Here is a 15,898-nt window from a genome sequence, read left to right as displayed (position 1 = left end):
AATTCAAATAAAAAGTTGCATTGCTTGTACCACTAAACAGAATTTTAAAATTAATAAACTAGGATAATTAAATTATAAACATACTAATTAATCAAAATAATCCATTGGTACTTGAACAATGAAAAAAACCACCAAGCATTTTAATTGATTATATAGTTGTTTTTTCATAGAACTTTACTATTTTAATTTTGGACTTTTAGCATGGTAAATTATTAAATAGGCTGATTTCATGAACTGTTCAAATTTTGTAACTTTAGATTAGTATTTCAAAACATTACCCTTTCTAACCCAAAGCTGTGGTCTTACTCAATTTTTTTTTTTTTTTTTAGGAAAAAGAAATATCCTTTTAAGATACATTCCATAGCAGTAGAAATGCCTTAATGTTTGAAACTATTTACAATGAACCCTGCTGTTCCTGTGCATTTCGCTGAGGTGCTACCTGCACCCAGACTTCATCATCAGAAAAAGAACTTGAACTTCCTGACTCAGAGTCCAGTTCACTAAATCCATCTAAGTCCCATTCAGTACTGGACTCACTCCGTGCATCATCCTCCTCAGTGATGAAACTCTGACCAGGTTCAAGGCAGGAAGGATAAACACGAGCACAGAGGCAAATAAAGCCAGAGTCAAACTGCAAGAGGCCTAACATGGTACCTATATTAATCCACTGGTCTTCTCTGGTGTCGTATTCATACACAGTCACCCTGTTCTTTTTCCACTGTGGGGTGGTCGAGGTGATCAGCAGCAACTTCTGGCCATGATTGACAATCTGATAGTTGTGGGTCTCTGAGTCCAAGGGAATATTACTAATACGCCTCCATTCTCCCCTGGCTGGGTTGTAGACCTTCATGACTGGGATGTCACAGATACAGTAGATCTCATCATTGAAGACACAGGCTTCCTGAAAGTCACTGCGTTTAAGAGAAGCACAGTTCAGCCACATATTGTGGCTAGGATCATAGCAGAGCATGCGTTTACTATTTACAGCATAAAGATAGTTCTGAACCACTATTAATTCAAAGGAATAGAAGGAATGGGGTACAGGAGCCACCAGTGCCCACTGGTTTCTCTGAACACTATAGCATTCCACTTCCTTCAATTTAACACCAGTAACAGGATCTCGTCCACCCAAAATGTAAATGTAGCCATTGAGGTATGCCACATCCATGCCCTCACGACACAGCAAGCGGTCTGCAAGTTGCTGCCAGCTATTCTGGGCTGGTTTATATACCCAGAGGTCTTTCCTGGGCTGGGCAGCAAGATAGATGTCATGGTCTGGAGAGACACAGACAGCTGAGGAGGTGATGGTCTTAGTGTGAGCCAGGCTGGTCAAAGGTGAAGGCATTGTGTAAATGTCCCCGGAGTATGGGTCATAGCAGAGAAAAGGATCTCTGGGGTGTCCAAAGAAGATCACCATCTCCTTGGCACACATACCCATCCTCTGGGGTGGATTTTCTGCTGAAGATACAATAGAGCTGGTGCTGCTGTTTGGCTTTGGCACCAGAGTCTTGTACATCACATCGCCATAGCGCATTTGTAGGGCCCCTTCAATAACGTCCAGGCAGTGCTTCTTCACAATGGGCTTGGTCAGCAGCCCTTCCAGGTAGTCCTGATCCTTTTCAGTGAAGTGTGCCCAACGGACACACTTGAAGACTTCTGCCGCGCTGGGACCCCGCTCTTTCGGAGCAGCCTCCAGCCACTGCATGGCCACGTGGCACACAGTCCGCTCGCTGTCTATGTCCAGACTATCCAAGCGCAGGACAGCCAGCAGCTGGGCCAGGGTCAGATCTGCCAGAGTCTCCTCCCGATTTGAACCCATTCGACTGAGCTGCTTGAAGTTGTGAGCTATAAAGGACTGGGCCTGAGACCGCAGCTTGTGATGGTCGAAGGCGTCTGCGAACTTGAGGATGGCGGTGCAGTTGGTCAGGTCGAGGCGACGGGCTAAGAAGGAGGCGCAGGCTTCCCGCACATACTCGAGCTGTAGCATGTCAGAGGCCGCATAGAGGCGCTGCACGTTGGCCTCGCTCAGCGACACGCGACCCGTGTAGCAGTAGTCAACCAACACCTCGAAGGACTCGGCGTCCACATCGTGCATGGTCACACTCGCCTGCTGGCTCTCGTACATGCCACCCGTGAACATGCTCTTGAAGTAAGGGCACGCGGCAGCCAAGACGTTGCGGTTGCAGGAGAAAAGGCGACCCGTGCCAGGCCCGCTACCAGGTGTCACCACCTCGATGGTCACGTCGCATAGCAGCCGCGCGTCGTAGAAAGACTTGAGTTGCGCCAACAGGGCTGCTGAATGGGCCGAGTCCTTCAGCTCCTCTGGGCCCGTGAAAAAGGCCGAAACCGAGGGCTTGGAAATCCTCTTGGGCCGTCTCCCGCCGCGTGGGCTGGCGAGGCGGCGAGAACGCGGAGCTTCCTCCCGGGACTGCATGGTGGAGATGGCGGCGCACTGAGGGCGAGAACGATTGCAGCCACCGGGCTCTGGCTCCTCCTCACCCTCGTCTCGCTGACGCTATTCGCCGGGCCCCTGTATAGACTGCAGCACGGGCCGCGCTTAGTTAAGTCAGCGCTACACTGCGGGGCTGCCTCAGTTTATCGCTCAGACAGTGCCTGACTCACCCTCTTTCAGTTCTGCGCCCTTTCGCCACCTCAGCACGCCCTCACAGGACCGGCTGGCTAGAGCCGGAGGAGCCGCCACTGCCGCGCTGGCAACGCCAATAGACACCCAGGAGAACTACCGCTCCCAGGGTGCCCCTCGCGCCCCGAGGCATGCTAGGTCCCTTCACACCCAAGGGAAGAGCCTGACGGACAAGAGCCGCTTTGCATGTTGGGAGTAGTAGTTTGAGTAATATCGCGATGTTTGTAGGAGTTAGACTGGTTTAGCTGTCAGAATTAGCGGCAATTTTCCTCGATTTTTTGGTTAAGAATATTGACCTTGCAGATCGTATTAGAAGCCCCGTACTAATCTCCACAGAATTTTTTACTCTTCGTAAGATGGACATAATGATATTTCATATGGTTGTATGAGGCTCAAATGAGACAATTTGCATAGTGCATAGGACGCTTCAATCAACATTTGATAAGTAGAATAATAGAGTGTTTATCAGCACCCACTCATTTGAAATTATGAGTTTTTAGGAAAAAAGCTTGCATATTTCTGGAAAAAGATCCCTTCCAGTTTTAAATATCGCATCTCTTGGATAGTTCAGAAGGGTATGACAATGGTTTAAATATTACACAATATCTGCAGGGCCTTTTAGATGTTCTTGAGACTAAGTGGAGGTCCTATAAAACAGCATTCATGGGTGACCTCAAATATGCAAATCAGGCATAATTACCTGATTTAGTCTCATCAGATCAACATTTTATCTCTTGGAGAGTAACGGTATTTTCACTAAACTCTTAATATGAATGTTTCTAAACTGCCTTATACAGCTTCTTTCACTGCTATGCCACAAATCAGCTGAAGATTCTGGAATTGTATTTATTATGCAGTTTTAGAGTTTTAAATACAAATATTTCAGCAAACAGATCTTGTACCTTAGAGCTCGTCATTCCTACATGCCCTAACATTCTTTGAGTTAATATAGTACAGTCTATGCTTTACAATTGTGTTTTATACATGCACTGATCAATATTGTTAGTTAAATCATCAACATAAATAGTGCTCAGTCGTTGATTGTTAACTTCTTTATATCTCCCCTTACTGTGTTATTTGGCTTAGATTACCTTTCACAGAATCCAAAATATTAGTAGACACTGTGCCCTAAGGTCTAGAACAGTACTGTCCCATTGAACTTTCTGCGATGATGGAAATATTTTCTAAATATGTATTATGTATATTTATATATTAACATTTATAAGTATTTTATATTTATACCAGTAAGGTAGCCATAAGCCACATGTAGCTCTTGAGTACCTGATGTGTGGCTAGTGCAACCTAGGAACTGAAGTATTTTAAATTTTAGCAACACAACATTGGCACCAGTGCAATTCAATGGGGGATAGAAAATCTTTTCAACAAATGGTGCTGGAACAACTGCAGCAGAATATTAAAAAAAAAAATTAGCCTTTGACCTCAATATTACACCATACATAAAAATTAATTAATAGTAAATAGAAAAGCAAAAACTATACAGCTTCTGAAAGAACACATAGGAGACTTTCTCTGTGACCTTGGGATAAGCAAAGATTTCCCTTAGGACACAAAAATGCACTAATTGTAAAAGAAAAGAATTGATAAAATGAATTTCAACAAATTAAAAAACTTCTGCTCATCAAAAGACAGTGAAAATAAAATAAAAAGGTATGCCATAGATTGGGAACTAATATTTGCCATATATAGACCTGATGGCCAAAAAACATGAAAATCTGTTTAATGTCATTCATCATCAGGTAAATGTAAATTAAAATCACACTGCACACCCACTAGAATGGCTAAACTTAAAAAGATCAACAATGCTAAATACTGGTAAGGATATGGAGCCATTGGAACTCTCATATATTGATAATGGGAATACAAATTGGTACATCTACCTTAGAAAAGTGGTCATTTCTTTAATGTTGAACTCTTCTAGGCATTTCCCCAAGGGAAATAAAAACGTATGTCTACAAAGAGACATGCACAAGAATGTTCATAGCAGCTTTATTCGTAATTGCCAAAAACTGGAAACAAAATGTCCATCAACAAGAGAATGAATAAACAAATTATAGTATATTCAAATAGTGTAATACTAAAACAAAACAAAAACCAAACCCACTGCTGTTGAGTCAATTCCGACACATAATGACCCTATAGGACAGGCTAGAACTGCCCCCATAGGGTTTCCAAGGCTGTAAATCTTGGAGACTGTCAAATCATTCTCTGGTGGAGTGACTGGTGGATTCGAATCACTGACCTTTTGGCTAGCACTTAACCACTATGTCACCAGGCATCCTTAGTGTAATACTACTCAGAAATAAAAAGGAAACAGTCTTTGATCCACACAATAATGTGGATGAGTCTCAAAAATATTATTATGAGCAAAAGAAACCAGATACACTAGAGTACATATTGTACAACTATTTATGTGAAGTTCCAGAAAAAGGAAAATAAGCTATGGTGAACAAAAATCATAATAAAGGCTACCACTGTTGGGGGATGAGGGTGCTAGGTTGCTGGGCTGACTGGAAAGGAACATGAGGAAACTTTCAGGGATCCTGGAAATATTCTCTTCTTGATTGGGCTGGTGGTTACATGGGTGTACACAATTTGCCAAACTCTTTGAGGTGTACACTTAAGATCTCTACATTTATTTAATGTAAAACATATCTCCATTTAGAAAAATGTATACAGCATCAATTTGGGGAGAATTTTTGTTAGTGTATATTTTACTTTTGTTTAATCTTTTCTAATATATATTGTTAGGGTGATTAGGAGTTTATCACCAACATTGTTCTTCATAAAGCAAATAATAGTAATTCCTTGATTAAACAGTGGTGTCACTAGGGTGTCACTAGGGTGTCACTAGGGTTGGTGTCATCCAGTGCAGTAACTCATGGTGTCACCCCCCATGCTAATTACCACAATATCATAGCTAAAACACCAGAAAAACTGACAAAATCAGCAACTATTAAAAACAGCAGCAGCAACGAAAACAACAGCACGTGCTTGTAGCGCATGTAGGCAAAAACCAGGTGATCTGAAGCATCATTGTAATTGGGTAATAACGACAACCCTGACCTGAACGTATTAGAAGGTTCAAAAAGTAAAGTAGCATAGAGTTTTAGCCTTGTAGGTATATTGATACATGTAAACTGGGCTTACAAAAAAATGTTTTTGTTGTTATAACTAACTGTAGAGATATTTTTATAAAAAATAATAAATTTCTGCTGAAACACTGCACAAAAATTTTCTAGACAGTCATTTTGGTGTCACCCCCTCTGACAGTGTCACCTGGTGAGGTCTGCACCCCCCACAGTCCACTAATGATGCCACTGGGTTAAATGAAATAATAAATGAAAATTGCTTAGAGAGTGCCTGGCACACAATAAGTGCTTAGCAAATGGTTTCCATTATTACGATTACACATACAATCATAATCCACTGTATATACTACCCCACTCTATTACCTGTGAAGCCACCAAATACGGCTGTGAAGCCTTACTCACTGAACTGTTGTCTAGCATATTTGAATATTTTGGCTTAGCTCTTACCCTCCACCTCTCAAATTTTAAACTCTAAATATCTATTTGGTTCCCTTTTCTTTCTTTCTGCACGCAGAAATAAAACTCTGATCCAGGAATAGGGAGAATGTGTGATTCTGTACTAATAGATTTTGGAGCAAGGGCTGTATGTAATCTAGTCCACAAAAATCCCATCTAAATTGAATAGCCTGTTTGATTATCTGCAGTCCTTAATAGCTCCCCAGACCTATGAATAGTGTACATTAAATCCTATACCACAGATAGAGGTATTAAAGTGGTAGATTATATATTAAAAGGGTTATATATACTGATGTATGTCATTGTTTCTGCAGACATTGATACCTACTGCATAACAACCTTACTAAAAGTACAGTAAAATTTTTCCTCCTTCAGTGTTCTATGGTAGATGACACTGACAGTGATCAAAAATCTTATTTTCATACTTTGAGAACATACCTGAAAAAAAACACCAAATAATCAATATATGGGTTTAAATAGGAAAGTGTTACAATATTCTAAATTCATTTGATGAAACCTTGCTTATTTGATGATGCACTAACGGATATATGTGAATCCATTGGTTTGGAGCAATCAACATCGAAACTAGACCTGAATACTTGTGACTAAATATGTCTTTCCTACCTGACTTCAGCTGGGGCCTTCTCTTTTGACTCTTGTCAAACATGTCCCTGTGGAACCTTACCTTAAATACATCCACCAACTTGCAGCCCTCCCCCTTACTTCTTTTGAGTTAGGATTTCCATCTTTAAAAGGAGGATGAGAACACTGGAAAAGGAGACACAAGGTGAGAAGGAGCCTGTTGATTTTATGTATATCATAGAAAATATATTCAAGGCTGCCCATGTTTCAGATGCTTAGCCTTCTGGAAAAGACACCAAAAAAAGACCAATCTTGAACCCAGGTTGGTTTGAACAAGGATATATGTATAAGGTACTCTTCAATGCAGAAAAGGTAGACATGAATGATAAAGAAGGGTGTTTCCTGTCATTGACAGGATGGGAGTAAATGAAGACTAATGGAAACATATGTGTAGGAGAATAGGATTAATTTATGTTTGAAGGAAGGTAGTAAACTCTTACTCAGAACTTGCGTATTGACACTAGTGCCTGACTAAAGTATATACTAGCTAACTGCCTCATAGAAGTAAGAGCTGAACTACATTTGAAAGCCCTAAAATGGGAAGGATCTCCAAAAAAGTCACGCAAGTGACAAATGCTAAGAATAGTATTTTTTTAATACTATTAATTTAATACTACTAATTTTTTAAAATAATCTGATATTCAAATGGAGCCCTGGTGGTGCAGTAGTTAAGAGTTCAGCTGCTGTCCAAAAGGTCAGCAGTTCAAATCCACCAGCTGCTCCTTGGAAACCCTCTGGGGCAGTTCTATACTCTGTCCAATAGGGCCGCTAAGAGTTGGAATTGACTTGACGACAATGGGTTTGGTTTGGTTTGATATTCAAATAGAGTGTAGAAGCTGTTAACTCCTTTTTTTCTATATTCAAGCAGACTTCACACTGACTTTAGTCACTGGCTGCCACAAAAATTTTTAAGGGTCCTCTCTCCTTCTACTGGAAAATGGCTAGTAAGTGGCTGCCCCTAGTGACGGGGCATTATTCAGTGGCTATCGTTGTTGTTAGGAGCCGTCCAGTCAGTTCCGACTGATAGTGACCCCACGTACGACAGAACTAAACTCTTCCAGTCCTGCACCATCTTCATAATCATTGCTATGTTTGAGCCCATTTGTTGCAGACACTGTGTCAATCCATCTTCTTGAGGGTCTTCCTCTTTTTCACTGACCCTCTGCTTTACCAAGTATGATGTCCTTCTCTAGGGACTGGTCCCTCCTGATAACATGTCAAGTATGTGAAATGAAGTCTCGCCATCCTTGCTTCTAAGGAGCATTCTGGTTGTACTTCTTTTAAGACAGATTTGTTTGATCTTTTGGCAGTCCGTCGTATAGTCAGTATTCTTTGCCAACACCATAATTCAAAGGCATTAATTCTTCTTTGGTTTTCCTTATTCATTGTCCAGCTTTCATATGCACATGAGGCAGTTGACGATACCATGCTTGGCTCAGGCACACCTTAGTCCTCAAGGTGACATCTTTGCATTTTAACACGTTTAAGAGGTCTTATGCAGCAGATTTGCCCAACGCAATACATCATTTGATTTCTTGACTGCTGCTTCCATGGGCATTGATTATCAATCCAAATACAATGAAATCCTTGATAACTTCAATATTTTCTCCGTTCATCATGATGTTGCCTTTTGGTCCAGTTGTGAGGATTTTTGTTCTCTTTATGTTAAGTTATAATCCATACTTAAGGTTGTAGTCTTTGATCTTCATCAATATGTGCTTCAAGTCCTCTTCACTTTCAGCAAGCAAGGTTGTGTCATCTGCATATTGAGGGTTGTTAAGTTTCTTTCTCCAGTCCTGATAGCGTTCTTCTTCACACAGTCCAGCTTCTCGAATTTTTTGCTCGGCATACAGAGCATATAAACAAACCCATAGCCATCGAGTCGATTCTGACTCATAGTGACCCTACAGGACAGAGTAGAACTGCACCATAGAGTTTCCAAGGAGTGCCTGGTGGATTCAAACGGCTGACCTTTTGTTTAGCAGCTGTAGCTCTTAACCACTACACCACCAGGGTTTCCCAGAGAGCATATAGTTATGGTGAAAGGATACAACCCTGACACACACATTTCCTGATTGTAAACCACGCAGTATTCCCTTGTTCTGTTCAAACAACTGCCTCCTGGTCTAAGTACAGGTTCCCCATGAGCACAATTTAGTGTTCTGGAATTCCCATTCTTCGCAATGTTATCCATAATTTGTTATGATTCATACAGTCAAATGACTTTGCATAGTCAATAAAACACAGGTAAACATCTTTCTGGTATTCTCTGCTTTCAGCCAAGATCCATCTGACATCAGCAGTGATATCCCTTCTTCCACATCCTCTTCTGAGTCAGCTTGAATTTCTGGCAGTTTCCTGCTGATGTACTGTTGCAACCATTTCTGAATTATCTTCGGCATGATTATACTTTGTATGTGATATTAATGATATTGTTCAATAATTTTCACATTCTATTGGATCACATTTCCTTGGAATAGGAATGTATATGGATTTCTTCCAGTTGGCTAGCCAGGTAGTTATCTTTAAATTTCTTGGGACAGACGAGTGAGCGCTTCCAGCATTGCATTCATTTGTTCAAACATTTCTATTTTGTAAGACCAATGACTTACTCATTGGAAATACCATTTTTCAGCAATATAAATGGCGACTATACATGGGGACCTTGCCAGCTGGAATACACAGAAATCAAAGTGACTACATCTGTGGAAACAGACGATGGAGACGTTCAATATCATCAGTCAGAATAAGGCCAGGGGTCGACTGTGGAACAGACCATCAATCGCTCATATGCAATTTCAAGTAGAAGCTGAAGAAAATTAAAACAAGTCCACAGGAGCCAAAATATGACCTTGAGTATATCCCACCGGAATTTAGAGATTATTTCAAGAATAGATTTGACGCATTAAACACTAATGACTATAGAACAGGTGAGTTGTGGGATGACATCAAAGACATCATACATGAAGAAAGCAAAAGGTCATTAGAAAGACAGAAAAAAAGAGAACAAAATGGATGTCAGAAGAGACTCTGAAACATGCTCTTGAATGTAAAGTAGCTAAAGTGAAAGGAAGAAATGATGAAGTAAAAGGGCTGAACAGAGGATTTCAAACGGAGGCTCTCGAAGACAAAGTAAAATATAATGAAATGTGCAAAGACCTGGAGTTAGAAAACCAAAAAGGAAGAACATGCTCGGCATTTCTCAAGCTGAAAGAACTGATGAAATACTTCAAGCTTCAAGTTGCAATACTGAAGGATTCTATGGGAAAAAACTGAACAACACAGAAAGCATCAAAAGAAGATGGAAGGAATACACACAGTCACTGTACCAAAAAGAACTGGTCAATGTTCAACCATTTCAGGAGGTACCATATGATCAAGAACTAATGACACTTGTCTTAGTTAGCTACTGCTGCTATAACAGAAATATCACACGTACATGGCTTTAACAAACAGGAGTTTATTCTCTCCCAGTCTAGGAGGTTAGAAGTTGAAATTCAGGGTGCCAGCTCCAGGGGAAGGCTTTCTCTGTCAGCTCCGGGGGAAGGTACTTGTCATCTATCTTCCCCTGGTCTAGGAGCTTCTCAGCATAGGGACCCCAGATCCGAAGGATGTGCTCTGCTCCTGGCACTACTTTCTTGGTGGTATGAGGTCCCCATGTCTCTCTGCTCACTTCTCTCTTTTATATCTCAAAGGAGATTGACTCAAGATAAAATCTAATCTTGCAGATTGAGTCCTGCCTCATTAACATAATTGCCTTTAATCCTGTCTCATTAACTTCATAGAGGTAGGATTTACAACACTTGGGAAAAATCACATCAGATGACAAAATGGTGGACAATCACGCAATACTGAGACTCATGGACTAGCAAGTTGACACACATTTTGGGGGGACACAATTCAATCCATAACAGTACTGAAGGAAGAAGTCCAAGCTGCACTGAAGGCACTGGTGAAAAACAAGCCTCCAAGAATTGATGGAATATATAGAGGCAGGTAACCTATTTCAAGGAACGCTGGTGGCTCAGTGGTTGAGTGCTCAGCTGCTAACTGAAAGGTCAGCAGTTCAAACCCACCATCTGCTGTGCGGGAGAGATGTAGCAGTTGGCTTCTGTAAAGATTTACAGCCTTGGAAATCCTATGGGGCAGTTCTACTCAGTCCTATAGGGTGGCTATGAATCAGAATAGACTCATAGGTAGTAAGTTTGGTTTTTTGGTTTCACTTACTTCAAATCTATCATATACTTTTGAATATAATTCACTTTAATTTTTTATTGATTGTGAATAGTAGTTTGTTGATCTTACGTCCCGACTCAATTTCAAATTTAATTTAAAAATACTTCTAAAGTATATTTTTGAAATAAAGTTTATTTTTTATATTCTAAATGTGTTGTGCACACGAAGCAATAAACTTTGGCTTGCGGAATTTTTACAATAACCCTGATATATCTTTGGCTTATATGTTCATTTCCCAAAATTTCCTACTAACAGTTAAACGACGTCAAGTTTATCTTTGTAGCTTGGGAGGCTAATAGATCTAGGTGAATGAAGTGGGATAATGAATTTAATTGAATCTTTTGTATGAAAATAAAGTGTGTAACAACTGACCTTATTCATTAATTGAATAATAGATCCCTTAGATCCTTATACTCTGAGTGTTGTTTGTGGACTAGCAGTATCCATCATCACCTGGGAGCTCATTAGAAATGTAGAATCACAGGCTCCAGACCTCCTCGATCAAAATTTGCATTATAATATGATCTCCAAGTGATTTTTCTGTATACTGAAATTTATGAAAAACATTGTCCTAGATTTTTGTAGTTTTATAGCTCCCTATTTGTTTTGACTTCTTTTTTTTCTTCTCTTCAAATAAACTATGTGCTTTAAAGAAAAGCCAAAGCTGGTGGAAGAGGCAAGGGCAAATGCCTCCATGGTTACTACCACTGGGCAGTGGTAAGAGGGTATCTGGATACCTTAAGGGGTGCTTCATTTTAAAAGAATTTTCCTTTTTTTTAAATTTTATTGTTGTTAGAAATATACACAGCAAAACATACACCAGTTCAACAATTTCTATATGTACAATTCAGTGACATTGACTACGTTCTTCAAGTTGTGCAACCATTCTCACCCTCCTTTTCCAAATTGTTCCTCCCCCATTAACATACTCACTGCCCCCTAAGCTTAGTGTCTGATCTTAGGAGTTGCTGTTGTCAGTTTGATCCCATATAGATAGTTCTTTAAAAGAGCACATTGCTCAAGGCAAATATTCTTTACTAATTAAACTATTGTTTGGTTTGTTGTGGTTCAATCCCCTGCTGAGAATTTGCATTTCTAACAAGTTTCCTGCTGAGAATTTGCATTTCCACCCCAGATATACTGAATCAGAATCTGTATTTTAACAAGATCCCCAAGAGATTCTTACGAATAACTTCCTGGGAACTTGTTAGAAATGCAAATTATCGGCAGGGAATTTGTTAGAAATGCAAATTCTCAGCAGGATTTTGAACCAAAGAACCTAGTTCTAATCCCTGATTTAAAGATGACTTCAGGGGTTATTTTTGGTTTAAGGTTTAAGGTTAAATATTATCTCAGTGCAATAGTTTTAGGGGGTTAATCCAGCCTCAATGGCTCCAGAAAGCCTGGATTTCATGAAAATTTTAAATTCTATTCTGTATTTTCCCCCTTTTGATCAAGATGCTTCTGTAGGTCCTTTGATCAGAATTTTCAGTAATAGTTGCCAAGCACCATCCAGTTCTACTGAGCACTTTCTCTTTTGTCCTCTCCCTGTTAGACTTTTCCCTTCCTTGGCATGTATAGAATGTTAATTCTGATCATTAAGTGAATGAATGATAAACTAATGCCCCTTTCTCTTGCTTTCTCTCTTACAATTTTTCACTTTCTTAAATTAATTCTGTTTTGCAGGAACCATGTTTTTGGGTTTAAGTATTTAGTGTTCTTTTGAGGAAAAAAAAAGTGAAATTTTTTAAATGACGTGATTTCTTACTTAATGCTCTGTTTCACACAATGTTTAATATTCATATTTCCTGGGATAATGTTTCTGTTATGCACAATGCCTGGAAACAACAATCATAGTTTCTGTGTTTGTAACTTTTACATTTTAATTTCCTATTAAATTCAAAGTTCTCTTGAATTAAATCAGATTCTCCATAGACATTAATTATTCTTTAGGGCAATGCCTATCCCTAGGGAAATAATAATGGTATTGTTTCAAACAGGATTAAATTATCTCTCAACTCTGAGAAAGTGGGAGGAAAAACAAAGGAAAGCTTTTTTTACAGAACACCAGCTAATAAATATAGAAAGAAGCAAAGAATTAGAACATCACCATTTTGTAATCCCCATGTAACAGATGATTCAGGGAAAGTAAGATTCATTAATGGATGCTAAATCCATGAAATAAAAGGTCACTGGGTGGGTTAATTACATATTACTGTGTAACAAATTGCCTCAACATTTGGCAGCTAAAAACAACATTAATTCACACGAGGGTCAGGCATCTGGGAGCAGCTTAGCTGGGTGCCTGTTTTGTTCAAGGTCTTTCCTACAATCACAGTTAAGCTGTTGCCGAGGGCTGCAGTTTTCTTAAGACATGACTAGGGCTGATTGACTTCCAAAGTCAGTCATGAGGTTGTTGGTAGGCTTCAGTACCTAGAAAGGGCTGTTGGACCAAAGGCCTCAGTTTTATCACACTATGCTGGCCATTCCATAGGGCTACTCACAACATCTAGCTTGCTTCTCTCTCCCAGTGAAAATGGTCTCCAAGAAGAGAAAAGAGATGGAGCCAGAAGCCACAGTCTTTTCATAACCTAATATCAGAAGTAACATCCCACCACTTCTATATTCTATTAGCTGGAAGGGAGTAAGTCAAGTGCACATTCAAGGGGAGATTACACAAGTGCATTAATGCCAGGAACAGGAATGATTGGGGTCATCTCAGAAGCTACCTATCACATTGAGGCATAAAATTATCCCACAGATTACATACTAATTAGTGAGGAGAAAATGTACCATTACAATGCAGTTATGTTAGTGATCAAACGTAATATCATTAGTAATGGGATTTCCTGATGTGTTTCCAGATGCGATACAATACAAAGTGTACAGCGTCACCTATGAAATAGTCTTGCCAAATGTTTAACCTAAATTTAATTAATCTTTAGATTTAACTTTAGTTTATAGCACACTGAAGGAATGGATGAAAGTTACCAATACCAAGAGGCAGCAGCCAGACAAATCCAGAATGTAGGCCATTCTACAAAACAACTTTGCTGGACTCTTTAAAAAGTCGATGTCACATGGGAAAAAAGGTAGGGAGCTAATCTGGAAACTGAAGAGACAACCAAATGCAATGTGTGAATCTTGACTGGTCTTGGATTGGACAAAACAAACAACAGTTAAAAAAGGTATTTTGGGAACAACTGAAGAAATTTTAATATGAAATAGCCTTTTAATATTATGTAATTGCAAATTTTATTAGGTACAATAAGGGAATTATGATGTTCTAGGTGAATGTCCTTATTCTTAGGAGATGCACGCTGAAATATTTTGGAGTAAACTTTCATGAGGCCTGTAACTAACTTTTAAATGGACCAACAACCATCTATGAAATAAAAAACAAATCTTGATTTAGTAAAACTTGTTGCCATCAAGTTGATTCTGACTCATAGTGACCCGATAAGGCAGAGTAGAATTGTGCCACAGGGTTTCCAAGGAGCTACTGGTGGATTCAAACTGCTGACCTTTTGGTTAGCAGCCAAACTCTTAACCACTGTCATGGATTGAATTACGTCCCCTAAAAAATGTGTGTATCAGTTTGGCTGGGCCATGATTCCCAGTATTGTGTGATTTTCCTGTATGTTGTAAATCCTGCCTCTATGATGTTAATGAGGGAGGATGGGTGGTAGTTGTTAGTGAGGCAGGACACAATCTACAAGATTGGATTGTGTCCTGAGGCAATCTCTTGAGATCTGAAAGAGAGAAGTGACCAGAGAGACAGAGGGACCTCATACCACTGACAAAGCAGTACCAGGAGCAGAGCGTGTCCTTTGGACCCAGGGTTCCTTAGCCGAGAAGCTCCTAGCCCGGGGGAACATTGATGAGAAGGCCAACAAAGAAAACCTTCCCCTGGAGCTGACACACTGAATTTGGACTTTTAGCCTGCTTTACTGTAAGGAAATAAACTTCTCTTTGTTAAAACCATCCATTTGTGGTATTTCTGTTAAGCAGCACTAGATAACTAAGACAACCACTATGCCACCAGGGATTCCCGATTTAGTAAGGAGAGACTATATTCAAAAGGATTACTGCAGAGGGCAGGGAGAAAGAGACTATTGCAACTGGGAGAACCCTCTGACCATGAGATCAGCAAGCATCTCAAAATTAGGCAAAAGGACCAGGTGTGGGGAAGTGGGATGAAACAGCAGCGTGATATGATAGTAGATGGGAATATTTTACATTGTGGCCAGCCTATTCTCAGGTGGGGTCCTTAAGCAGGGATAGCATGTTGGCTCAGGCTGAGGGTGGGCTGTTCGGGGGCCTGGGGAAGGAGAGAAGCCTAACCGAAGTTTAGTTATCAAGCATTTTGTTCAGATTGACTGGCCAGGACAAGCAATTCAGCTAATCCTTTATGAGGCAAAGACCTCCTCACAGGTAAACAAGGGGGAATCTGTGAGTCTTCTCTAACTCATATGGGGAAAGGTGGTTCTTTCTTTTTTCCCATACAAAAATTTATACATAGTTATGTGACCCTAATTGCTCTCCCCATACTGTGACAGCACACTCCTCCTTTTCACCCAATTCCCCATGTCCATTCAACCAGCTCCTGACCCTCTCTGCCTTCCCATCTCACCTCTGGACAGAAGCTGCCCATTTAGTCTTTTATCTACTTGAGCTACTTCTCACGAGTATCAATTTATGTCCCACAGTCCAGTCCAATCCCTGTCTGAAGAGTTGGCCTTGGAAATTGTTTTAGTTCTGGGCTGATAGAGAACCCAGGGGCCATGCTTTCCGGAGTTCCTCCAGTCTCAGT

General features: G+C 40.2%; 1 protein-coding gene across 1 annotated transcript; it reads right to left on the bottom strand.

Moving 5' to 3' along the window:
- Positions 1 to 299: 299 nt before the first annotated feature.
- Positions 300 to 3,206, bottom strand: KBTBD7 (kelch repeat and BTB domain containing 7). The gene has a single exon (XM_004376619.3). It carries the CDS (start codon positions 2,432 to 2,434, stop codon positions 395 to 397), a length of 2,040 nt encoding a protein of 679 aa, XP_004376676.1. The 5' UTR covers positions 2,435 to 3,206; the 3' UTR covers positions 300 to 394.
- Between the last annotated feature and the right edge of the window lie 12,692 nt (positions 3,207 to 15,898).

The sequence above is a fragment of the Trichechus manatus genome, unplaced genomic scaffold (assembly GCF_000243295.1).
Source record: "Trichechus manatus latirostris isolate Lorelei unplaced genomic scaffold, TriManLat1.0 scaffold00044, whole genome shotgun sequence".
Lineage (NCBI taxonomy): Eukaryota > Metazoa > Chordata > Mammalia > Sirenia > Trichechidae > Trichechus > Trichechus manatus.
The sequence above is the reverse complement of the archived record's forward strand: the minus strand, read 5'-3'. Positions and strand labels throughout refer to the sequence as shown.

What these genes read in the sequence shown, in the direction of transcription:
- KBTBD7 (XM_004376619.3), bottom strand. Translation starts at nt 2,434, where the DNA reads ATGCAGTCCCGGGAGGAAGCTCCGCGTTCTCGCCGCCTCGCCAGCCCA.